Source organism: Lathyrus oleraceus, chromosome 4 (genome assembly GCF_024323335.1).
Source record: "Lathyrus oleraceus cultivar Zhongwan6 chromosome 4, CAAS_Psat_ZW6_1.0, whole genome shotgun sequence".
Classification (NCBI taxonomy): Eukaryota; Viridiplantae; Streptophyta; class Magnoliopsida; order Fabales; family Fabaceae; genus Lathyrus; species Lathyrus oleraceus.
Window position 1 is genome coordinate 403,574,884 of NC_066582.1, and position 27,566 is coordinate 403,602,449.

The window sequence follows — 27,566 nt, forward strand, 5'->3', positions numbered from 1 at the left end:
TATCCGGCCGGCCTTTGTGACCCGCCTAATCCAACAGTACCAATCATACCGTCTACTAGCGGGGATCCCATTTAAAGTCAGCAAAATTCTATATGGACTTCCTATTTAAAGGCAGAGCAAAATTCTAGATGGACTTCGAAGTTATCCTGAATATGGTCAGTTTGAGAATCACCAAATGCATGTTAGTGAAGCTGCTACACCTCCATGTCAAATTTTCTTAGATTTTACTGATAACATGACTGAGGAAGCTCTAATACAGATCAGTCTGATTTAGTGAATCAACATTAACTTATAATCTTTACTTCATATGTTATGTTGTTTTGTGACATTTTGGACATCATGACATGTGGTATGATATGGATCAAAATATCTTCATATAAACAACAAAAGCCATCAACTACATCTAACGATCAAACCATAATCTTAATCATCAAAACACCAACTATATACTCATTTTTCAATACTACTTCAACCCAAAAAGTATAAATCCAATATTACTTGAAGAAATTATTCAGCATTGTGGTCTCATTCAAGAACATCACCTCGAAAACAAAGTATAATCCTTCGTTTAAATCGTCATCTAATTAAAAGTGTATAGTGAGGTATTTGGTGCAAATTGTTCAATGGTTCTAATGACTAAACAAGGAAGAAAAATATAAACTATTGTCTCGATGTCTACACTTTTTTAGAACTATCAAAACATGCATTTTGAATATCATGAATGAATAAATAAAAATATTTACAATGTCTCCCAATTGGGGATGTTAGCAGAAGCTTCATTCACCATCTTTACCAGAGTCACCTGATAATTTTATAACAAGCAAAAAAACAAAGGTTAGTTAATAATGCATTATATCATGATTTTGCTACTATTTTAAAAGTAAGGACCCTATAAAACACTCGTTGGGAAAAAAAGTCGGTATCGCAAGAATGAGTTTGGCCTAATATAAGAGTTTATTATGGTATAAGAGATTATTGTTTCAGGCCACCCACCAAGCTCAATATATTGGAAAGAAAAAAAACAAGTTTTACAGAGATTAAAATTTATATACAGTGACCCCTCTCACATTTAGAAGCCGGTTTTGTAGGAACGAGTCAGATCTAGTATAAAAACCGAAAAAGTAACACACTTCTTTATGCTGGAATAGCACAATGACATAAGGGTCAAGCTTAGGGGAAAATACCCTAATGACGAGGTATCAAGCTTAGTTAAAAATAATGGACAAGATGAAACGGAGCGACACTAAGAAGAAAGGGCTGAAAATGATAAGCATTAAAAGATGTCTGAAGAACACTTAAAATTGAAGGCAATTGTGTTCTCTTTTTTTTATAAGTGTAGGCTATGGTGGTTAAAGCAACAAAAGTATGAAAGTAAGAGCTAAGAGAAAGGTTTATATTACTTCAACCCAAAACTGCAGCATGAAAGAGGTCTCTCAGTGGAAACAGTGCTATAATTTGACAGCCAAATACAGTATAAGTGACAATAGTAACAATCATTTTTTGCTACTAAGTGTGATAAGCTAATTGGATAAAAAAATACCATAATATTCTGTTATGAATAAAATTTAACGACCGGTCATTGGACTTCTAATCCGGACGCGGCCCCTCTACAAAACACTGCAATGTGCAGTGGCTGTGGGGGATCTAAGTCTGCTTCGTTTTGGACACTTCTATGAGTAATCTCCCCACACATGTTCAAACCACTTATGACGAAACTTCACCATCTCTTTTATAATAGGTGTCATTCCAACTTCTTTTCTAATGCTTTAATACCTGTTCCTATCATGTCTTGTGTGACCACAAATCCAACATACATTCTTATTCTTATCTTTGTTAAACTAACTTACTTACTGCCTCTTTATCACTCAACATTTACTCTTGCATATGATTGGAAGTTATATTAATGTGGTAAAATTTTCATTATGCTTGAATGCTCTCCCCTTTTAGATACATTGAATAACTAATAACTAATGTATCTAGACAATATATAAACCAGATACATTGTCTATTCAATGAATTTAAAAAGTAATTTTTCTTATAAATAAGACCCGAGAGAGTACCTTTTCTATCACAAATTACGTTAGAAGCATTCTTTGATTTTGTTTTGGACCGACCAATAGGCCAAAAAAGGCACAGAGGCTCAATATTGGGAGAATGCAAAACAAGGAAAAGGGTGGATGGATTCTATGTCTCGCTACACTCAGATTGGCTCATTCGAAAACTCATCGTCCAGACCCATCTGGGTCATCCACATCTTACGCGCACACTCACATTCAGCTGCTAACTAACTCTTCTATTTAAAGGGGTTAGCACGCCATTTCTTAGGTACGAACTCCATTTCCCATTTGCACTACACTTCTCACTCTCTTATTGACTTGGACATTGGAGTGCTAACCTTGCAGGTCAGCCTCTCTCCACCCTCTCCACCGCATCAGAACTTTGAACCACCGCAGCTCCGCACCAGTTCAACCTCTCCGATCATCATTTAATTCCAAAGCAGAACAGATTTCATTCACCTTTCTCAAATATAGTGTTTTACATCTCACTCAATCTCTCTTAAACTATGATATTTATAATATGATTTGTTCTTCAATTTTCTCTTAAATAGTATTTATTTGCCTCCTGCTAATTTACTACTCCATTCTAATTATGCTAATTTACATTTCATGTACTCCATTTTACAAATTATACTTAACTGAAAGTGGGGTGCGTAATTAGCTAATAGTTATAACAAACAGATCATTTTTGTAGAACAAACCACATTTGCAAAAGGCAAGGCCTTGGGGTCAGTTTGATGAACACTGAGACACAGCATATGCAGAAAAGCTTCAGACAAACCCTTGAGTAATGGAGTGACAACACAACTTTTTATCATGTGCGCTGTCTGAAGATTAATAACTAAGAAGCATAGACACACACACCAGACACGACACACTAACACATTCACATCGGTAATAATTTGAAAAAATAAATAAATTGAACATATCACATGTATCGGTTTTGCCGTAATCGGCTTTGTTCAAAAGTGTCGGTTTATAATCTCTATTAATTTTATGTTACTTATACTTATGATTAATATCATCCAAATAAGATGAATTTCGTAAATAAACTAGCAAGCTGTAGACATACCACACTTTCAGGAACACCTGGAGGAGGTAAAGGCAAGTCTCTTGGTGGAGGTCTTGCTAAATGTGACCTTTTGTCAAATCGCCACTCGCCAATTTTACCGTAAGTCAATTCACCCTGAGTATTTTATGAAACAATATTAAGAGTAGTACCAAAAGAGACGCGTAATCTACACCATGCCAAGTAGCTAGTGTATATCAATAAAACTTTGTATCTGCTAAAGCAAAGTTTCATGGCACAGTAACAAGATCAAGAAGCTTTCAGGAGTTCAGTGCTGTGTTCATTGAGGATACAAATTTATAAAGACCATAATTTTGCAGTTCAAAGATTAGGAGAAATAATATACCTTTAAACTGTAGTCACACCCATAAGTATAATGAATAATGAACTTATTGTAAGTTTCGAGATCCCACGGTGGCTGAAAAGTAACATACAAGAAAAGTAAAATCAGAGTTGGATATGCATAACATAAACAAAATACAACAGCAAGAGCTATATGTATATAATGTTATATCAAACCTGCAGCATGAAGTCTTTCCGTAGAATATGTTTCACACCATGCAGAGCAGATGCAATAGCATAAGCATACCTTGGTTCGAGAACACAGAACACCACATCAGCATCAAAATATCAATAATATTTTAAGAAAATAAAGAATCTGCAGCATTTGTTTGTTAATTGGCAAGCCATACATTTCTAGCACCCAACCAAACTCTTTATCGGTCTCTGGATCCTCTTTCATCTCCAGTGAAACATTCATCCATGTGGGAGCAATTTTTGAAATCAAATCCTGAAAAAGAAAACGTGCACCCGGTCCGGTCCTAAGTGAGCAAAAAGTATTTACTTGCCCGGTCCTATCGAATGAGCATATTCACAAGATTCAAGGTACAGTGAATTAGAAATCTATATCGAATGTATTGGCATTAAGATCTTTCAACTTAACAAGCTATGAGTCATTGGCACGTATACAGATATAAACACCAGACACGTCAAATATATGGATGCATCGACACCTAATAATTTGAGAAAATGGAAGTAATTGAATGTAATCACATGTGGTGGCAAGGGAAACAAAATTCCAATGTACCATAAGTGTTAAAAATCTTCTAAAATTCTAGCAGTGGGTGAAGCCCCTATAACTATTAACAACCCTCGGCCCCTGTGTGTCGTGTCAATGTCTTACATTGGACATGTGCTGAACACTAGATATCCTTTAATCTGAAGTGTCAGTGCTACATAAAAATGAGTGCACCAGTAGTAACCAATAAAATTAGAGACAGGAGATGTCTATTCAACCATCGAGAACAGGTATTGATTCAATTCAATTAAATAAAAGTTTCCGTGAGATTCTACCTTTCTGATAATTACAGGAGAATTGCCAATCGGATCAATATTTGTAACCGGTCCCTTTTCCTCAGGGTAATATTTCCTTACGATTTTTTCGTTCTGCTCTGGCTTAATATAAAAAAATGGAAAAGCAGCTGGATGTGCTCCATACGCCAGATTGGGAAGAGGCCGTACAAATACGTGATCAGGTTCTGCCATTAAAATATATCTGGCATCAAAAGCACAGAAACTAAGTCAACTTATACTATTGCCAAACAAATAAAAAGTAGATCACTTAGGATAAGAGATCTAACTCTTCCTCTATTTTAGCCGTATGCAGCCACTGAACAAAAGCCCATGGTCTATTCAGAACGATGTATCCCTACAAAAAATAAGCAATGTGTCAGAAATTATATAAATTGTATTCACTGTTGAAAAAACAAAAAAATCCAAACAGGCCATAAAGCTATATTGATAAACTTTCCAAAATAGTTTCACAACTGTTTAAATCAGTAGATAAACTCATATAAGCTAATCCAAACAGGTCATAGTTTTAACAGCAACTACAATAATATTTATTCAATATGCTGGAAAACAATGCAGAAATATCGATAAAACATATAAGAGTATAACTGAAAGTCATATTAACCGGCCTCACCCGGTCTAGACCTCTCGGAAGAGGATTAACAACAAAAGTAGGAATTTCATCCATCAAGTTGTCAGCCTTTCCAGAATGCAAAATTCTAGTGAATCCTCCCATCTCTGACCCGGGTAAATTCCTTTGTTTCTTATACCAGTAATACATGATGCGGCATTGCCATTTGCTGTACACAGCATCAGTAGCCGTCAGCGCAATATGAAACGGTACTTTAGATGTTTTTCGGTTCTTCACATGTTCAGGCATCTCGATAATAGGGTCAAAAAACAATCCACCATCCTCGGTAGCTACACTTTCTAACGATCCATAGTGGATTATCATTGTGACCAAATTGTATGTAGCAAAGGAAGAACCAAGAACCAAACATATTACAAGTAATGGTGAAGCTCGTCCCATGGTCTTCCTATCACAAGAGAGATATCAAAATATCATGTGCCTGAACCTTCCTCAGTTCTCAATAGAACAACAAACAAACACTCAGATCTGTGAAAAAACAAATTTCTCATTTCAATAGAAGAACTGATTAATATTCTTCTGTGCATCAAATAACCAAAACTAAAAGAAGTTAAAGATCAAATCAAAGTGCACAATAAGAAAAAGAGATTAGTTTTGAGACACTCTCAGTGTAAATCCTTTTACACCGTTAACCAATCACAAATTACTTTTCATATGAGGTAGATATGATTAAAGCAGAATAGCCATTCCCGGATAGCGGGATAGAGTATAGCGGGATGACTGCTCTATTTGATTACTTTTTGGACAAATTACATATAATGATTATAAACAGATACTTAATGTAAAATTAAACAAATAACTCAACTCATAAAATATTCATAAATCAAAGCACACAAGCACACATGACTCTTAAAGTGCATAATCGACTATGAAGGAAGGTTAAAGTTGAGTCTCAATTCAAATTTGATTGAAAACCCCAAAATGACCCTTAAAACGTTGAAAATTGAAGGGGTAATTATGGTTTTTTAGAGGGGAAAAGGATAGCTGGCCAGAAACCTCTCTGGGCCAGGAACCACACTGCTCCTCTATCCCACTATTTACCCTATAACGGCTGCTATAGTGTTCTGCACCGCTAAGGCTCTTCCCATATCGGTCGACCTCCGCTAGAGTGGGATGGCGCCACTATTGACTACTCTGGATTAAAGTCGAATGGTTTTAGTGATCTAACGATTGTGACTGACTGAATATTACAAATTTAAATTGTTAGTTCATAAGAATTAAATCCTAAGAAAAATAGAATCAATTTTCAATGGCTAGACTATATCTCAACCACAGATTTTGAAATGAATCCATCAATTGAATTGCGCCAAGATGCAATAACATTAACAACTATCAGTAGTATGATTCTAATCAACTATCTCATCCAATTAAATACCTATAAAAAGTCAACCATTCTTGGCAGCAAATATAAACAATAAAATCAATTTATGATTGGTAAAATCAAAAAGAGGGAGAAAATAGAGAGAAGAAGAATGAAACACAACACACACTAGTGAAGTAGATAAGAAAAAACCAAACTTTAAGATAAGAATCTTAATGAAACCGTGAAAATGAAGAAAATACACGTGAGGATAAAAATTCACAACTTGGTAAACACTGTAAAATAAAAGAAAACATTTAATTAACACAATCATCATTATACATATTAATTAACAAACAAAAACACAAGGGAACAAGATTCTCTATTTTGTTACGAATCGTGATTCCCATTTCCTTCATTTCCAATACTCTTAAGAAATAAATTGAAACAACACATCAAGAGTAAAGAATGCATGATGAATTAAAGGGGAATAGATCAAATTACAGTAAGAATCAACAATGGAGGCTTCGAATAAAATAGGTCAACGCCAAATTGAAGGAAGTGAGAGAGTAATATGAAGAAATGGATGTGAAGGAAAAGACAAAAGACATGTAGGAATGGAGATAAGAATGCAAAGTCAAAGAAATAGTTAGAGAGAGAAAGAGAACCGTTGCTTGTGATGGATCGGAGAGACGGAGAGTGAAGTGTGAGAGAGTTGTAATGTGGTTGTTTCTCCGACGGCGATGACGACGGAGGTAACACGGCGGCGAGATCTTTTAACTTAATTATACTATTTCGCTAAGATGATTCAGTTATGTTGTAGGAGTGTTACATTAGGATCTAATTAGTACAAAAATATAGTTTAATTCCAAGAAATTACTTGTCCAAATTTTTTTATTATATTAATTTTATTTATATTTATTATTATTATTAGCGTTGATCCCTTTTTAGTAAGTTTTAATAAAATATTCTTTTTATTCTTATTTATTATTATTATGAAAGTCATTTTTGTACTAAATGCGGTCCATCTTTGGACCATTTCTGAGGGATCTATATACATTAACCCATAGATATTAAAATATTATATCATTTACTTTGAATTTTGAATAAAATTATATATAGAAAGACTGAGATATATAAGAGTTTTAATTTGGATTATATGTTAATCTTATCGATTGACTATCAGAAGCAATTTATAATTTGTGATGTTATATTTGAAAGGTCTTAGATTAGGACGCCCTCGCCTAACAGATGAATTGTGTAACGTCCCATACTGCTTTAAAGATTATCGATTAAGGGTGTTACAATCACTCTCCGTCCTCTTCGGTCTAGGGTATTACAATCACTCTCCGTCCTCTTCGGTCTCGGGTGTTATAACTCACATCTCTAACATGGTCTCGACATCGTTTGTACCACTAGTACCCTCAGGAGTAGGTGATGAAGTTCTTCTGTTCGTCATGGCCGATAATAGTTAGGTGTTGGAGTTAAGGGTACGACATGGGAAGTGATGGTTGTTGAAAATGGGTGTGGTCCATGTTAGTTTTACCGCGATCCCACGGTGGACGATATTGTATTGTCCAAAAAGTATAAGGTGTGTGTGTGTGTGTCCCCTGCAAAGGCATGGAGGCTCAGAGGTCCTAGTAGATATATTACAGTTTTGGGTGAGGGACTAGCTCACGACGGTAAGTAGCCATGTACGGTAGTTTTTTAGGTTGTTTAGGGACCATGTCACGTGAGGTGAGACGCCCTATTGGTGGCCTACGTTGTTGGGTGCAGGCAGGCGGCTGAATTGGTGGTGTTAGGATTACTTGGAGCGAAGTGTTCTCTGAGCAGTAATAGATCTGTATAACTTCATCACTTATCCCCTTGAGAGATAATGTCTTTATAGGGGTCCTTAATACCTAAGGTTTTTGCCTCATGGACGTGGTCTTAACTGCTCCCTACTTAATATGAGGTTTTTGACCACCTATATTCTCAAAGTCAGCAAGGACTTTCTCTCGCGTACCTCATACATATGCGGTCCCACCTAGAGGAATCCCTTATGTTCCGTTTGGCGACTTGTAACACCTGAGGCCAAAGAGGGTGAAGAGTGGTTGTAACACCCGAGACTGGAGAGGGTGGGGTGTGGTCGCCCGAATTAACATCGGAAGGAGAGGATCCTGAGGTTGTGCAAGTATGTGACTACATGGTTAAAGGAATGTTTATAAGGATTGATTGTTATTACCTATACCAACAAGATGCATCTTCTTCTCGATAGCCTAACAAATAAGAACTCCATAGTTAAGCGTGATTGACTTGGAGTAGTATTTGGATAGGTGATATTCTGGGAAGTTTCCCGGAAAGCGTGTGAGTGAGGAGAAAACATGATGAAAAGACTCGTGTTGGTTTGTTGAGTCAGTCAGTAATCTTGAACGCAGTCTGGGGCGTTACACGAGCCGACATATATGAGTTACGACACCACAATCGGATGTTGGAAAACGACATCCAGAACATCAGACATCGCCAACAGGAGGTCAATCCTGCGGAAAAGGTGGAACTGTTGGATCCCTAGCCACTCTCGGAAGAAATATGGGGGGGCATGTCCCCGAAGGTTTCAAACCCTCGTCATTGGCCAAGTTCAATGGGCACAATGATCTCTATTAACATGTTGCCTCCATCAACACGCATATTGTAACAGCCCAATTTTTAGGAATTAATTATTATATTATTTTTATTATATTATATTTAATTATTTGGAGTGTTAAGTAATTAAGCGGTTGTGAGGTAGTATAATAATGGATTAATTAATTTAGTTAGTGTGGTAATTAATTATTTATTTGATATGAGATATAATTAAATAATTAATAATTAACCTAGTGTGCATAGTGAGTGGTTAATTATTTAAATTTAAATAGAGGTATTTAAATATTAGGTATTATTGGGCCTAGTGATTAAATTAGATGATTTAAGCCCAACTAGAATACTATTATAAATAGTAAGAGTGAAGGAAGTGAGAATTAGAATTCACTTGAGCACAGAAGGCAATAGAGAAAGAGGAGAGGAAAAGTGAGAGGAGTCAAGGTTTCCATCAAATTGACAAGGTAAGGGGGGAAATCCTTATCATTATGGGTTAGTATGATTGGGTCAATGGGTAGGAACATGTTTTAGGTTGAAATCCTTAATTGGCATGGTTTGGAATTATTAGGTATTGATAAATACTCTTAAATTGTGATGATTAAATTATGCTAAAACTGTGAATGAATATATAATCGGATGAGTCATAATTTTCTGAACGTGTAGCTTTTTACGGAATCGAAATCGGAGGTCCGGAAGTCCTCCAACGATGAAAAATGCGGGGAAATCTGCATTCTGTTTCGTGTTAGCGCAGGAACAGCATTCTGTCTTACGTTAACCGGTTAACCCAGGGCGTTAACCGGTTAACACTGTTAAAAATTGCCAAGAAGCGCATTCTGTTTTGCGTTAACCGATTAACCCATGGCGTTAACCGGTTAACACTGTTTGAAAAGTGCAAAATTGATATTTAAATGTTGTGTGCGTTTTGGAATGAAATCTATGTGTACATATTTGATGATTAGTCTATATTGGTGAATAATATATTGTATGAATGTGTATGTATACCATTATTGAATTGTGAATGATTTATGGTTATGGATGTGTATATGTAATCGTAATTGATGTGTTGTTATGGATGTGTATATGTACCAATTGTGAGTCATGGTGATATGTGGGATGTTAAGACGGTATATAGATGGTCTTAATTGCATATGTGTTGGTATGTGTGCATTCATTCATAGCATGGTTGACTTCATTGTGGAAGTGGTTAAGCGGTGATCCTTCATTGGAAACAGACGTAGCAGACGTTAATCCTTAATTGGGATTAGGCGTAGTATTAAGCGGTGATCCTTCATTGGAAACAGACGTAGCAGACGTTAATCCTTAATTGGGATTAGGCGTAGTATTAAGCGGTGATCCTTCATTGGAAACAGACGTAGGGCTTTGGTCTTGTCCGGATCGGAAGCGTGGCTTGGATTCTAGATATTGAATCGGAAAGCGGTGAAACTTTGAGTTCACATTGAGGTACCACATGCATAGAGTCACATTGTCTTGCATTGAGTCGTCTATAGTTATGTGATCATTGAATGCATGTATTGATGTGGATGCGATGTACGTTTGAAATGTGTGAGATGATTGTTGGTTAGTATTATTGACGTGATGTGATGAATTCTTAAATTGTGTTTTAATTCATTGTGCCTTATTATGCTATTTCATAATGATTTGAATTCTCACCCTTTTTGTTTGAATGTTACCTTTACATGGGTATCGTGCAGATACTACAGAGTAGTATTGCTGGAGTAGGTGGACGGTAGCTCGCTCAAGAATATAGCTGGAGAGTTTCTGTATTTAGTTTGAAATTAGGTACTGAGTCAATGCTCTGGTCATGTAACATTGGGTAGATTAGTGGTATTGAACTCATAGCTTATTTTGATATGCTTTACGTCATTAATTGTTTTATTTTATTTGAAGTGATTATTGAGAGATGATCATGGTATGGGACATGGATCATATTATGAATTACATGAGTATTCTTTATTCTCCGCTGCGAACGCATATTGCTTGAATATTCATGATGAGTAAAATGTGTTACTTCAAATGGCCAGGTGTATTGTTGGTTTTCCAAAGTTTAAGTTTCGAAAACGTCGATGTGACGCCATTTTCTTTATATGTGTGCTTATTTACTCTGATTATATGCTAAATAATTTGGGGTAGAAAAAGGGGTGTTACACATATGGCCATCATAGGAGCATCAGACTCCCTAAAATCTTTTAAATTTGACTATAATAAATCATCAAACAAATCTGATTAATTAGGTTGCTAAAAGATAGCAATAAATCAATTAGAAACAAATCCAAAACCACCTTCAAAATTAAAACTGGAAACATGACAATGTAGTAGCAATAGTTGGGGCCAGATGTGCCACACCTGCTAGAACATCATGCCTGACATTTGTCTTTTCTTCACAAAAGTAGATTGAACATACCATGTTATTTTGCTTAATGCATCCAATCCAAAAAAAGGAACAATAAATCTAAAGACCAAAGATGTTTAAACCAGGTGACTTGTGGGACGATATTGTAACACCCCATATAATATAACTCCAGAAAATACATTATGCGAAATAGTAATTGATATTGATACAACACAATTGTAAGAACATAAATTGTTCTACAACAGATTCCATGATTTTGATGATAACAAAGGATGAAACCAAAAATGGCACCCTAACGAAAAGTTTCTAAGTGTGCAGGGTTCTAAGGAAAGAAGGAAGAAATCATCAGATACATAATCATATCAGATACAAATTATCAGAAGACCAGAAGCATCTGAAGTAGAAACACGTTCAAGAAAGTCTAACTCTGAGCAAAACAGCAAAATATCAGAAGCATCTGAACAAGAAGTACGCTCTAGAAGTTCTGACTCTGAACAACGGTATGTCAAACTCCATAAGTTCTCAGCGCTATCTGAAGAAACCATCAGAACTCAAAAGAGATCAACATCAGAAGTTAGATAGCAAGATTCCAAGATCTCCAGAAACACGAAGACTCTGATTATGGAATTGCTAAATAAGGAAGAGTAACGTTAACTTCAAATAAAGGTTTGGAAATGGAATTCCTAATACAGAAAGAGACGTTAACTCCAAATTCAAATGAAAAGGAACTATTTTTGGAAAGTAGTCATTCAAGGAGAGAAAGTTGTCTTGGCAAGAAGCTATATAAGTTATGGCATTAATTCATATTATTGACCATCGGTTTCAACGACTACTTCACTCCTATATATAAAGGACTGCAAATCAACATTGTGTGTACAACAACAAGCACACAAAAAGAACATACTGAAACATCAACACACATAAAACACGTTTTATTCTTTCAATCTTCACGAAGCTTTTGCTTAGAACGTGAAACACTTTGTTCTTACTGTTGTAATATTTGCTTATCTTAGAAGCACTCTAGATTACATAAGTTTTTATCTTTGTTGTATTTCCTCAAGTGACTCTGTGTAGTCTGTATACTTGAGAGGACTAAGAGATCTTTCTCTTAGACGTTGTTTGTAATCAATCTTTCAAGATTAGTGGATTAAGTCCTTGTTGAAGGCGAAATCACCTTGGCCGGGTGGACTGGAGTAGCTTTGTGTTATAAGCGAACTAGTATAAAATCCTTGTGTGATTGTTAATTTTGAAAAAGCGCTTATTTTCCAAACAATTCAAACCCCCCCTTTCTTGTTTTTCTCACCTTCAATTGGTATCAGAGCTCCGGCTCTGTTATTGATTTTCTAATCAAACACTTAACAGTGTAGAGAGATCCAGAACGAGAAAAACTATGGCCCACACAAATGAAAAGGATAGTTACAATGCTAAGCCTCCTGTCTTTGATGGAGAGAAATTCGATTACTGGAAAGATAGAATTGAAAGTTTCTTTCTAGGCTATGATGCTGATCTCTGGGACATTGTCACAGATGGATACAAACCTCCTGTCACAGAGGATGGAGCTGAAGTTCCCAGAAGTAAGATGTCAGATGATCAGAAACGTGTTTTCAAAAATCATCACAAGGCCAGAACCATACTCCTAAATGCTATATCTTACAACGAGTATGAAAAGATCACCAACAGAGAAACAGCCAAAGACATACTTGACTCTCTGAGGATGACTCATGAAGGAAACTCTCAGGTCAAAGAAACAAAGGCTCTGGCGCTTATCCATAAATATGAAGCTTTCAAAATGGAAGATGACGAAGCCATAGAGGAAATGTTCTCTAGATTCCAAACTCTGATTGCAGGTCTCAAGGTTCTAGACAAAGGATACACAACTGCAGACCACGTCAAAAAGATAGTCAGAAGTCTGCCAAAGAAATGGAGACCCATGGTTACTGCTCTGAAGCTGTCAAAGGATCTGAACAATATCAGTCTTGAAGAACTTGTCAGTTCCCTCATAAGCCATGAGATAGAACTAGAAGAAGATGAGCCTCAGAAAAGAAACAAGTCTGTAGCATTAAAGTCCAGATATGAAAGACGCAAATCTGACAGAACCAAAGCTCTCCAGGCAGAAACTGAAGATACTGATGACTCTGAACCAGAAGATTCTGATGATGAAGAAGAATTGTCCCTCCTGACCAGAAGAGTTAAACAACTCTGGAAAAAGAGGAACAACAACTTCAGAAGACCAAGACCCAGAGGGGATCGATCAGAATCAACCTCAAAAGGTAAAACTAACAAAGATATTACTTGTTATGAATGTAAAGAAACAGGTCACTACAGGAATGAATGCCCCAAGCTAAAGAAAGACAATTCTAGAAAAGAAAGTTTCAAGAAAAATACCTTCAGGACAAAGAAAGGATTAATGGCTACCTGGGATGATAGTGAATCTGGGTCATCAGAATCTGACTCTGATGAAAAGGCCAACGTGGCACTTATGGCTACCACATCCAGGAGCAGCTCAGATGAAGAATCTGAAGAGGTATTTTCTGAACTCTCTCGATCTGATCTAGAATCATGCTTGTCAGAAACTCTTAGCTCATATCAGAAATTAAAACAAAAGCTTAAAAACATAAAAGGCTGTCTTAAAGCAAAATTTGAAGAATGTGGCAAGTTTGAGATGACAATTCTAGCGCAGGAAGATACAATCAGATCCTTAACATTAGAAAGAGATGGAGCAAAAAGAAAAAGCTTAGAATTAGAAGAAGCATTGTCTCAAGCACCACAAACTTCAAAATTAATTTATGAATACGAAGAAGCCTTTCAAGAATTTCTGAAAAATGGAATAGGTAGGAGTATTATGGCATCCATGATTTATGGAGTCAGTCAGAACAATAAAAAGGGAATTGGGTATGATCCTAAGGAAGTTAAAACTTCTACTAGTGACCAACTTAAATCTCCATTTTCATATCACTATACACACACACAAAAACAAAAATTTGAAAATGCTAGAAAACCCAAAGTTATAAGAAACTCTGGGAAAACTAATCAAAAAGGACCCAAGAGATTCTGGGTACCGAAAGATAAGATTGTTTATGTTGCAGATATCCTATGCAGCAAAGTTCAGACACCAGTCATGGTACCTGGACTCTGGATGCTCGCGACACATGACGGGAAGAAAGTCTATGTTCCAAAGTCTGGAACTTAAAGACGCTGGATTTGTAGGCTTCGGAGGAGATCAGAAAGGAAGGATCAGAGGCTCCGGAACTATTGGTAATGGTACTCTTCCCTCTATATCTGATGTCTTTTACGTAGAAGGATTAATGCATAACTTGTTATCCATAAGTCAATTAAGTGATAATGGTTATGATGTAATCTTTAATCAAAAGACATGTAAAGCCATTAATCAAAACGATGGCTCTGTCCTTTTCACAGGCAAGAGGAAAAACAACATTTATAAAATTAATCTTTCTGATTTAAAAGAACAAAATGTTAAATGTCTGATGTCTGTTCATAAAGAGCAATGGGTATGGCATAGACGCTTGGGCCACATTAGCATGAGGAAACTTTCTCAGCTAAATAAACTCGAGTTAGTCAGAGGCCTACCTAAACTGAAGTTTTCTTCAGATGCTCTGTGTGAAGCATGTCAGAAAGGAAAATTTTCAAAAACATCCTTTAAAAATAAAAATGTTGTTTCTACCTCTAAGCCTCTGGAACTTCTCCACATTGACTTATTTGGTCCTGTAAAAACAGCATCAGTCAATGGAAAGAAGTATGGACTAGTCATTGTTGATGATTACAGTCGCTGGACATGGGTGAAATTCCTAAAGCACAAGAGTGAGTCTCACTCTGTATTCACTAGTTTCTGCTCCAAAGTGCAAAAAGAATTTAACTCTAAAATTATTAGAGTCAGAAGTGATCATGGTGGGGAATTTGAAAACTAAGATTTTGAGGAATTATTTGACTCTAATGGAATATCCCATGATCTCTCCTGCCCTAGAACTCCACAACAAAATGGAGTTGTAGAGAGGAAGAATAGGACACTCCAAGAGATGGCAAGAACCATGATCAACGAAACTAATGTGGCAAAGCACTTTTGGGCAGAAGCTGTAAATACAGCATGTTACATTCAGAATAGAATCTCTATAAGACCTATTCTGAAAAAGACTCCCTATGAACTGTGTAAAGGAAGAAAACCAAACATTTCATATTTTCATCCTTTTGGATGTTCTTGCTTTATCTTAAACACTAAAGAACATCTGAACAAGTTCGATTCCAAAGCACAGAAAGGTATTATGTTAGGATACTCAGAACGCTCTAAAGGTTATAGAGTATACAACACAAAAACCAAAATTGTGGAAGAATCAATTCATGTCAGATTTGATGATAAGCTTGACCCTGAAAAGTCAAAGCTAGTTGAAAGTTTTGCAGATTTAGAAATCACTCTTGCAGGATCTGATAAAACTCCAGAAGCAACTGTCATTCAGAACTCTGAAGAAATTAAATCCCCAGAAATCCCAAAGAAAATTAAAAGTCGTATCAACGTATCTGAAGATTTGATTCTGGGAAATAAGGACGAACCTGTCAGAACCAGATCTACCTTCAGGACCTCTGAAGATACTCCTCTGGGACTAGTGTCTCTGATTGAGCCTACGTCCTGTGATGAAGCACTTCAAGATAACGACTGGGTTTCAGCCATGCAAGAAGAATTAGATCAATTCACAAAGAATGATGTCTGGGATCTTGTTCCAAAGCCCAGAGGCACTCACGTTATTGGAACCAGATGGGTATTCAGAAACAAGCTAAATGAGAAAGGAGAAGTTGTCAGAAACAAAGCTCGACTGGTAGCTCAGGGTTATAGTCAACAAGAAGGTATTGACTATAATGAAACCTTTGCTCCAGTCGCAAGGTTAGAATCTATTCGTCTTCTTGTATCTTTTGCTATTAACCATTTTATTAAATTATATCAAATGGATGTCAAGAGTGCATTCCTTAATGGTTATATATCAGAAGAAGTGTATGTCAACCAACCTCCAGGTTTTGAAAATCCAAATTTTCCAGAACATGTTTTTAAACTTAAAAAATCTTTATATGGACTTAAACAAGCTCCCAGAGCTTGGTATGAACGTTTAAGCAATTTTCTTTTGGAACACAATTTTATCAGAGGAAAAGTTGACTCCACACTCTTCTGTAAGAATCTTAACAATGATCTCATGATATGCCAGATATACGTTGATGATATTATTTTTGGTTCAGTTAACGCCTCTGTTTGTCAAGAATTCTCTGAGTTAATGCAGGCAGAATTTGAAATGAGCTTAATGCAAGAACTAAAGTTCTTTCTGGGAATTCAAATTAACCAAACTTCAGAAGTTACATATGTGCATCAAAGCAAATATATTAAAGATGTTCTAAAGAAATTTGACATGGCTGACTGTAACTCTGCAAAAACTCCCATGCATCCAACATGCATTCTTGAAAAGGAAGAAGTAAGCAAAAAGGTTTGTCAGAAGCTCTATCGAGGTATGATAGGCTCTCTTCTCTATCTGACTGCTACTCGTCCTGATATTCTCTTTAGTGTCTGTCTCTGTGCCAGATTCCAATCAGATCCTAGAGAATCTCATCTAACAGCAGTTAAGAGAATTCTCAAGTATCTGAAAGGAACTCCTAACCTGGGCCTGATGTATAAGAAAACATCAGAGTATAGACTTTCGGGTTACTGTGATGCAGATTATGCAGGAGATAGACTAGAACGAAAAAGCACATCTGGAAATTGCCAGCTTCTGGGAAACAATCTGATATCCTGGGCTAGCAAAAGACAGTCAACTATCGCTCTATCAACTGCAGAAGCAGAATACATCTCAGCATCACTGTGCACAACTCAGATGCTCTGGATGAAGCATCAGTTAGAAGATCTACAAATCTTCGAGAGTAACATTCCTATCTTTTGTGATAATACTGCTGCCATTTGTCTAAGTAAAAATCCCATTCTACATTCCAGAGCTAAACACATTGAAATAAAACATCATTTTATCAGAGACTATGTTTAGAAAGGGATAGTAACATTGAAGTTCATTGATACAGATCATCAATGGGCAGATATCTTTACTAAGCCTCTAGCTGAAGATAGATTTCTCTTTATCTTAGAAAATCTGAACATACGAAATTGCCCAGATTGAAGTGTGGCTCTGAAGATGTAAAATGAGACTCTGACATAAACAAATGTGCTTCTGCCTCTGACTCTGATACTTCTACCAGTTAAGAAGATATCTAAGTTAGAAATCCCCAAGAACCAATCCTTTGGTATTCCTGAAGATCAGATACATCAAAACACGTGGAGCACTTAGCGTCTAACCCTAGAACTTCTAGACAGCTGTCCAGAAGAAAATCAAAGGGGAAACGTTTGAGATCTCCTCGATCAGTGTGGATACTGTTGGGATTAGACATTCATTAATGAGCCTTAATCATTTTTCCCCAAGCGTGCTAACTTGTGCTTTGTGCTAACGCTGAATAGTGTGTCGTTTTGCATGTGTTTTCGTTTAAGGTATTTAAACACTTTTCTCATATTTCACACACTTATCACTCTCACTCACTCTCAAACCCTCTCTGAAGCATTTTTGCAAACACTTCATCTTCACCTTCTTCTTCATCAACTATGGATGCTCAACAACAACAAGTTTTCAACTTTTCTCAACAAATGGAATCCAACGCCACTGCCCAAAGTTCAAGCATTCCAACTCCAACGGTTACAGGCGTTTCCATTACTCCAGTGTACAAGGAACCCCATGTTCTTGATCGTCAACCTCATATCAACCTAGCAACTCCCTTTGAGGGACTGGATGTGTTATGTGAAACACTGGTGGACTTCGACAACATGAGGAGAAATGGAGTAGATCTTACAGAAGAACTCCGTCTACAAGGGTGGGAAAACTACTTCCAAAGGCTGTATGGCCCTGTTTACCCAAATCTCATCAAAGAATTCTGGAGATTTGCTGATGTTGATGACCATTTCATCGTCTCCTTCGTATTGGGGGTAAAGATAGTAATTACTGAAAAGTCAATTGCTTCTTTACTAAACATGGAGAAAACTGGAGGAAAAAGGATTTACAACATCAACCCTAGGTCAAGGCGCATTGCTGAAGAAATCAATCCAACCATCTTCAAACTCAACACTGAAGGAAATCCTTCAAAGAACAAAGAACTTCATCAGAACCTCAGAGTATGGCTCAAGATCATTCTGGGAACCATTCATCATCGCCCAGCATCAAACTCCTCTGACTACATCAATGCAGATCAGAAGTGCATTCTGTATTGCATTCACAAGGGTGTGAAGCTCTGCCTTCCTGCACTTCTCTTCAGATATCTTAGAGACTCTGTAAGGGAGACAAGAAACAACATGAAACCCAGATCCTACATCCCTCTGGGAAGACTTCTGTCTGATGTCTTCATTGAGAATGGGTTGGTAGATCATCTGGAGAAGAACAGACTGATGGAAGATCTGGCGATAGATACTGGAAAGCCTCTGAACGCCAGAAATCTGAAAAGCATGGGAATTCTGAAGAAGATTCAAGTCAGACCCACTATGGACACCTCCTGGGATGCCTTGAAAGATCAGAGGAAGCTGCCCCATGGTCTTGCAAGGTTCTTCAAGAATGAACCCGTAGATGCAATCCTCCACTACATGCAGCGTCTGAAGGATGAAGGAGTTGATATCTCTGACTTCAGATTGGACGATTGTCTGGATTCAGAAGAAGATTTTGTCAAGTTCAAAAGAGGTCCCCCCTAAGAATAAATCTTCAAAGGCAAAGAGAGCAAGGATAGGAGAAACCTCTGAAATCAGATCTCCAGCACCTCTGCAAGAAACTACTGGTAAGTCTGCTCCCTCTATTCCCTCTGAACCTCTTATGGCTTCTTCTTCTAATCCTCTCCCAACACCACCTATATACACATCCTTTGAAACCCCACCTTCTACAACCAGAACCTCACAACCTTTACCAAAATTCAATATTGCCAATACCTCTTTACCACGTTCTGTAGCTGAAGAAATGAACCAAACCACTTCCTCTTCATCATCTTCAGCCCCAGAATCACCTCCATACCTTGACCTCTCCTCTGACCCAGAATACTCTGACCCTAACTCTCCAACCTTAGCCCAAATTCAGGCTCAAAACCTTGCTTTACACCAACCAACACAATCTGAAGCAACTTCACCTCCCCCAGAACAAACAACCAACATTCCTTCTGAAGACCAACCTTCTTAAACTCAACCCTCTGACCTCCACACCTCTGATATCACCCCTCCAAACACCTCCGCTGAACCTGAAGCTGAACCTGAACCTCTAACATTAAATCTCAGCCCTCCAACCTCTTCACCTCAAACCTCTGAACATAACATTTTCGTACCTACCCTTGAGGAAGCCATAATGCTGGTCGCAGGGGCTTCAGTACAAAAGGTCAAGTCTCTGACCATTAACTCTGAAGTCAGTGATGATCCTGACTCTGTAAGGACACACTGGAACAGAGTCATTGGCTGGATGACCTCTGAGGCTTTTAAGTTGAAGAACATCTCTGAGCAAGTCAGAAATGGCTACATCAGAGATGCTGAGGCAAGACTCCAGGAAAGATTTGCAAGAGAAGCTGAAGCCAGAAGGCTGGAGGAAGAGAGACTAGCAAGAGAAGCTGAAGAAGAAGCCAGAAGGCTAGAGGAAGAAAGGGCAAAGGAAGCTGAAGCTAAAGCTCTGGCCGATGCTGCTGCTGCTGCCGAAGCTGAAGCACAAGCTGCTGCCGAAGCTGAAGCACAGGCTGCTGCTGAAGCTGAAGCAAAGGCTGCTGCTGAAGCACAGCAGGCTCTGACTCAGGGGGAGTCCTCTTCTGTCGTTCCTATGGTTCTCCAGACGCTGGAAGAACTGAAGAAAGATCAGAAGGAACTCCGTGCCAGAATGGATAAACAAGACACTGTCAACGACAACATTCAGAACATGCTGGCTCAATTGCTTCAGAGAATGCCTCCGCCTCCCAACCCTTAGGCACTTAGGATTTTGTTGCTTTGCTTTCTTTGTTTTTGATGTTTACATGTTCCTTTTGCCTCTGTTGCTTTCTATTTGAATACAATGTTTTTCTCTTAAATTATTATTTTTTACTATGTCTTTTTGATTCTGACAAAAAGGGGGAGAAGTCATTAATAGCTCTGATGAAAATACTGTCTATATACCTTAAGCACTCTGCAACATATTTTTCTTAAAAATAAATTTATCTAACTCTAGACTTAAGAAATTGCAGAAGGTATCAAGAAACCTCATTGCTTGGAAGCTCTGGTAAGAACTTCTGAACTCCCTAGCCTATCTCAGGGGGAGCTCTTGTCTATCTGATCTGATATTGTTTATGTTTCATCTGCTAATTAAGTTTGTTTTGTCATCATCAAAAAGGGGGAGATTGTAAGAACATAAATTGTTCTACAACAGATTCCATGATTTTGATGATAACAAAGGATGAAACCAAAAATGGCACCCTAACGAAAAGTTTCTAAGTGTGCAGGGTTCTAAGGAAAGAAGGAAGAAATCATCAGATACATAATCATATCAGATACAAATTATCAGAAGACCAGAAGCATCTGAAGTAGAAACACGTTCAAGAAAGTCTAACTCTGAGCAAAACAGCAAAATATCAGAAGCATCTGAACAAGAAGTACGCTCTAGAAGTTCTGACTCTGAACAACGGTATGTCAAACTCTAGAAGTTCTCAGCGCTATCTGAAGAAACCATCAGAACTCAAAAGAGATCAACATCAGAAGTTAGATAGCAAGATTCCAAGATCTCCAGAAACACGAAGACTCTGATTATGGAATTGCTAAATAAGGAAGAGTAACGTTAACTTCAAATAAAGGTTTGGAAATGGAATTCCTAATACAGAAAGAGACGTTAACTCCAAATTCAAATGAAAAGGAACTATTTTTGGAAAGTAGTCATTCAAGGAGAGAAAGTTGTCTTGGCAAGAAGCTATATAAGTTATGGCATTAATTCATATTATTGACCATCAGTTTCAACGACTACTTCACTCCTATATATAAAGGACTGCAAATCAACATTGTGTGTACAACAACAAGCACACAAAAAGAACATACTGAAACATAAACACACATAAAACACGTTTTATTCTTTCAATCTTCACGAAGCTTTTGCTTAGAACGTGAAACACTTTGTTCTTACTGTTGTAATATTTGCTTATCTTAGAAGCACTCTAGATTACATAAGTTTTTATCTTTGTTGTATTTTCTCAAGTGACTCTGTGTAGTCTGTATACTTGAGAGGACTAAGAGATCTTTTTCTTAGACGTTGTTTGTAATCAATCTTTCAAGATTAGTGGATTAAGTCCTTGTTGAAGGCGAAATCACCTTGGCCGGGTGGACTGGAGTAGCTTTGTGTTATAAGCGAACCAGTATAAAATCCTTGTGTGATTGTTCATTTTGAAAAAGCGCTTATTTTCCAAACAATTCAAACCCCCCCTTTCTTGTTTTTCTCACCTTCAACAATTGCCTAACGACATCATTATATACATGTCCATAACATAAAATACAATCTAGGACACATGACATACAATAGTGCCTAAACAAAAACTAAGATTTATGTACAATATCCTCATTGCACATAATCCACAATGGAAGATCACGATAATAAAGTGTTCAAAACATCACCAGACAACTTCTTCTTGCCTCTAACCTGCAAATAAACACCTGGAAAACAACAATGATAGTGGGGTGAGATAATAATCTTAGTGAGTTCCCCTATCATATGGGTCCACTCGAATCTAAAGGGATCTCTCAACGATTCTTAACTCAAGTCTTTATCTTTCATTACTTGTGTGTCACTCACACAATGTAACAAAAACTTAAGAATCTAAGAGATATTTGCATTATATGGAAACATGTAAACTTGAGTTCACCAACTCAAATAAATAACTATTTGGAAGCCACGAAGCATCTTTCCTGGACCGGACCTACGTTTAGGGAAAGGCTCAGTTCATTCATGTTTGCATGATTTGACTTTCTTGTGGATTCAGGTTATCCATGGGACTCGAAGCCACTTCAAGAATCATCACTCATACGGGACTTAGACCCGCTTAGAGTATCTTTCGTCGTATGGTACTCGAACCCACTTATGTGTCCACATCTCTATGGGACTCGAACCAACTTATGAAACATCTCCTCTTTGGGACTCAAACCCATTTATGAGCCTCGAATCATTGGTGCCACATCCTAATTCTATTTTACATAAGTACCTCAATTGGGATTTGCACGATAAAGGGAAATTTATGAATACATGATTAGGTTCCACCATTCATCGTGATTACATTCATCAATCACTAGGTAATCAAATTCATCAATTATCATATTATCATAACATGTTCCATACAAATACAAAGGCCATTGATTCATAACTCAAGCGACTACTCGTACACGGTACACACCAAGGTACCTTCGCGTCTAAGCATCGCAACCTAAATCATTTCCATAACCTAATTTATCTTTCTATTTAATTCACCTAGTTACAAACCCATGTTTACCTCACTTTTCATCATAGTTAATTCAACCATTTTGCATTCAACACAAATAAGATTTCATGACATAGTTCATAACATAAGCATAAGAGTTCATCATTACTCATCAAGTATTAATAAACATACATGCATGGTTTTATTTCATTAAAAGATAGATCATTGGATTAACTTTCCAACGCATATGACCGCGTCTCATTTCGAGTTACGAAACTCAAGATACATTATTTTCAATATTGCCGAATTTCTCATATCAAGAAATCTCACTAAGCGAGAATCTCCCTCGCTCAGCAAGATTGACAGTGCAACAACTCCAAAATCTCAGTTTAAAACTCCTATTTCTTCAATACTTAACCATCGAAACTGTAACCAATCATATCGTATCATACTCAAGCATTTCATATCATGAATTTAACATCATATAAGAACACATATACAATCATAGTTCATAATTTCTTAACATGATTCACAAGTACACATCATGGTTCATTACCAATGTACAATCGAAACAAAAGTGTTATTTTCTCTTACCAAATGGTAGAAGATTAGACTAACCTTCCAATATGTCCGACTTCATATCAACCAGAAATGTGATTCCCCTTTTATGGTGGAAACAAGGAATTAAAATAACTTTGAAAGTCTAAGAACTCTCGCTTAGCGAGATGTCAAAGCTAGCTCCCACTTAGTAAGCTCCTGGCAAGGTCAAGCTGAAATCCATTTCCTCTCAAAATATGTTATCTCGATTAGCGATGACAGAGCGAGCTCCAAGTGAGCCTTCTCTCAGCGAGATATCTCTCTCGCTTAGTGAGAATGACAACACAGTTTTATCATGGGAATTGGTTTGCTTGCTTAGCGAGTGGTTCCTTCGCTTAGAGAAACTTGCAGAATTCAAACAATGGGGAAACGCAGCAGGAAGGGAATAAGTCTCATTTATTTTTCATATGTATCATCATAGTACACATCAATATATAATGTTTCAACACAAACATATATGTAACAACAAGATTGACATGCATTAAGATCAATTTCACACATACAAAACCTAATTCTCAAATCATGCAATTTCCCTACAAAAGCTAATTCTACCTAGGAACACACCTCAATCCAAAAAGATGATGATGAAATTGAGATGAATTTGGTGATGATGATGTTGATGATATTTTCTTTTATTCTCTTCCAAAATTTCTCTTCTTCTTTCTTTATTTTTCCTTCTTTATATTCTTTCCTCTCTCTCTCTCTCTCTCTCTCTCTCTCTCTCTCTCTCTCTCTCTCTCTCTCTCTCTCTCTCTCTCTCTCTCTCTCTCTCTCTCTCTCTCCTCTCTCTCTCTCTCTCCTCTCTCTCTCTCTCTCTCTTCTATCTCTATCTCTATATATATATATATATATATATATATATATATATATATATATATATATATATATATATATATATATTATATATATATATATATATATATATATATATATATATATATATATATATATATATATATATATATATATATATATATATATATATATATATATATATATATATATATATATATATATATATATATATATATGAATGGTAGGAGAGTAATGAGAAAAATATCTTTGGCCTTCTAGAGAAAAAATGATATATTATTAATATTACCAAAATGTCCCTCCTTTTACAAATTAATGAAGGTCAATCTTACTGAGTAGGAATTCATCTCATACGAGTTCACTAATTACTCTATTTGTCTCAACTGACAACTAATAGAGCATTTAGGAACTCAACATGTCCTAAATGACAACTAATAAAGCACTTAAGATGATATGTCATATCATATTCCCCCCCCCCCCCCCCCCCCCCCCCCCTTAAATTGAAATCTGACCCCGAATATCTTCCATTTAAAGAAAGGAAACACTTATTACTTCACCGACTTAGGTTAAATTTTGACTTTGCTTGGGTTCAATCCTTTGACATGCTCAAACTTCCAACTTTTACTCACTGGTAGTCTTGATTCCTTCACAACTTCTCAAAACTTCTTGATCTAATAATAATCTTATTTCCAATCTTGATTAACTTCTAACCTTTTTACATGTTACCTCTTCTGATACGCTACTCTTATCTGTTTGGTCACGGATTTATCCGGAGTTCGCAATTTTCTCTTCCTTGTAGTTAGTTAACCAGACTCCTTAATCATTATTGCACCTTATCCTAATTGGATAGCCAACACTCTGAAATCTCGGTGGCGTTAACCATTGATTCCTTACCTACAAGCAATACTGATGACTCTTCTCTTATAAATCTTTCAACAACTGTAACAAGCTTTAAAATCCACATATTGATATCCTTATCAACTTCTCCTGACCGGATATTGCATACTAGACGCGTACACGACTGAAGTCTCACTTCCTCCACACGACTCCAATAAGATATCACTCACTTGTTGCATGAGTGCTTTACTTCAAATCCTAGGAGCAAACACCTCTCTGATTCTCTATGAATCTTATTGAGCTCTTCCATTTATCAATTTTCATTGTGATACTCTAACTAAATCAGCGTGAAACACATGGGATTCATAGGTACTACAGATTAGCTTACAATCTTCATAGAAAATCATGCATATCCTCTAGAGTTCCTACCACCTAGAATAGTACTAGAACCTTACCGACATCCACCGAGAGAATAACTTTCTTGTTGACACATAAAGGTTGAGAATATGATCAACACCAACTAACGAGACAACACCATTAAGGAATTTTGAGTCATCAATGGGGTAACGCTTCCATGGAATTTTAACCCATCAATAAAGCAAATGCGAGCTTCTAACACTACTCATAGAGTCACACAATTCAGTTACACATCTTGGAATGACATCATAATTCCTACCTTCAAATAATCATTTCGATCATCATGTTCCATCTCATGGAAATCCTATCTCGTGTTCTTACAAATATATAATCTAAGTTACACACGTAACTTTAAGGACATCTCATTCTCACTCCGTCTCTTGGAAGGATAACTTACAAATTTTGCCAATAGAGTATGGTAGTATTGTGTACATCCAGTTCCACTCCCATGGTATCTACCTCTGAGACCATGCATCTTAGTGAAATACCCAATGTCATACCATGACTAACCATTTATGTATTACCAACACATTAATAAGGCACTGAATCGATCTCCTCGAGACCACCACTCGGTAAGTCTCATTCAGTCCCTCCTTATCAAAATTGATGATGACAAATCCATTCTCTCAAAATAAAAGTGATATTAAAAATTTTCCATCAATACACTCGTCAGAGTCTATGCAACAGAAAGTTGAGATTATAAACTCTTATAACAAGTCATACCCCAACATCATGATTCAACGGTATACATTTCTGATCTACTTAATGCATTCACCAACTAACTTCTTTACTCGGATTATACTTTAATTCAACTTCATCAATCCTCTAAGGTGAACAACAGTTTCTAACTCAAGGTTATGTGTCAGATAACCCTCTTCATAAGTTTTTAGTTGTCGAGATACATATGCTACACTCGAGCCCTTTCTGCATCTGGACTCAGCCTAGTCCTTTCTTAGAGGTATCACAATATGTTTCACAAGGTTTAATGGGATCTGGAAGACCAACGCAGGTGTGATAGTCAACTTTATTTAGCTTAACAAAACTCTACCCATAATCTGAATACCGGTTGAAAGGAATCTCCTTTGAGTGAGTCGGGTCATTGGTAAGGCAACTTGTGAAAATCTTGGGTAAACCTCCTATCACAACCTCAACTTCATGGATATAGTTTTCACCATATGAATTTTTTGCAACATAGGCATAACATCATTCACTCCCTCACTTGATTCGTTAGTGATAATAAAAAGAATAGACTTTCTTGTTCAATAAAAGATTGATTTGGAATACTCCGACCATTCACATATAACAAACAATTCTCACTCTCCTAATCTTGACAACTAAATAATACACACTCATGAAGAACCTTGACTTTCCCACACACTTACCAACTTGGATTCTCTTTCGGAGAAACATCCATTACACGCTTCATCACATGGAGGTTACATATTATGACGACTCATAATTGACAACTCTTGCCAACTACTTACAAGTTTAAGCGATGTATTTCGTTCCACGATCCATACTTAGTTATGTATCCAAGCTTGGCTTGCTCTCAATTTCTCTTCCTCGACTTGGACTCTCAGGACATAAAAATTGTCTACCAGAATAAATGAGTGTGATACTCCATAACTACTCCAACACAAGATAATCAACATACACACTTATGACCAATATACTACTAACACATGCTTCTGGATCTAAGGTAAATCTTTATCTTCTAACATAACCTCTTTCAACCATTCCTTAAATAACTCAACATTGCCATAACAATCTCATACTAACACTGAATATCTGCTGAACTTCCTTGAACCCGATCTCCTTCTAAAACTGGGTCCCAATTGTCTATCTTTTACACTTCGTCTGGTGTATAAACCACTTGTTCAAAATAAGCAATCATAACCTCAAGCCTTTCCACATATTCCGCTACTGCCATATACTCTTGATGAAGTTGGTGAATCTCAATATCTTATGAGTCTCCAAACTATAGGAAAAAATATATAATTTCCCATAAATACTTCATGAAGTAC

The 27,566-nt window shown here is 36.8% G+C and overlaps 1 protein-coding gene across 5 annotated transcripts; it reads right to left on the bottom strand.

Moving 5' to 3' along the window:
- Positions 1-467: 467 nt before the first annotated feature.
- Positions 468-7,273, bottom strand: LOC127075692 (hydroxyproline O-arabinosyltransferase RDN2). Of its 5 annotated transcripts, none has more exons than XM_051017154.1 (9): positions 7,094-7,273; positions 5,111-5,513; positions 4,767-4,834; positions 4,480-4,681; positions 3,819-3,916; positions 3,646-3,715; positions 3,473-3,544; positions 3,130-3,243; positions 468-802 (listed from the first exon to the last, which is right to left on the bottom strand). In XM_051017154.1, exons 2-9 carry the CDS (start codon positions 5,504-5,506, stop codon positions 740-742), a joined length of 1,083 nt encoding a protein of 360 aa, XP_050873111.1. In that variant the 5' UTR covers positions 5,507-5,513; positions 7,094-7,273; the 3' UTR covers positions 468-739. The 5 variants fall into 5 exon arrangements, with proteins under 5 accessions (XP_050873111.1, XP_050873108.1, XP_050873110.1 ...); XM_051017151.1 differs by lacking the exon at positions 7,094-7,273 and adding an exon at positions 6,930-7,087 and having other exon boundaries at positions 5,111-5,593; XM_051017153.1 differs by lacking the exon at positions 7,094-7,273 and adding an exon at positions 6,930-7,055.
- Between the last annotated feature and the right edge of the window lie 20,293 nt (positions 7,274-27,566).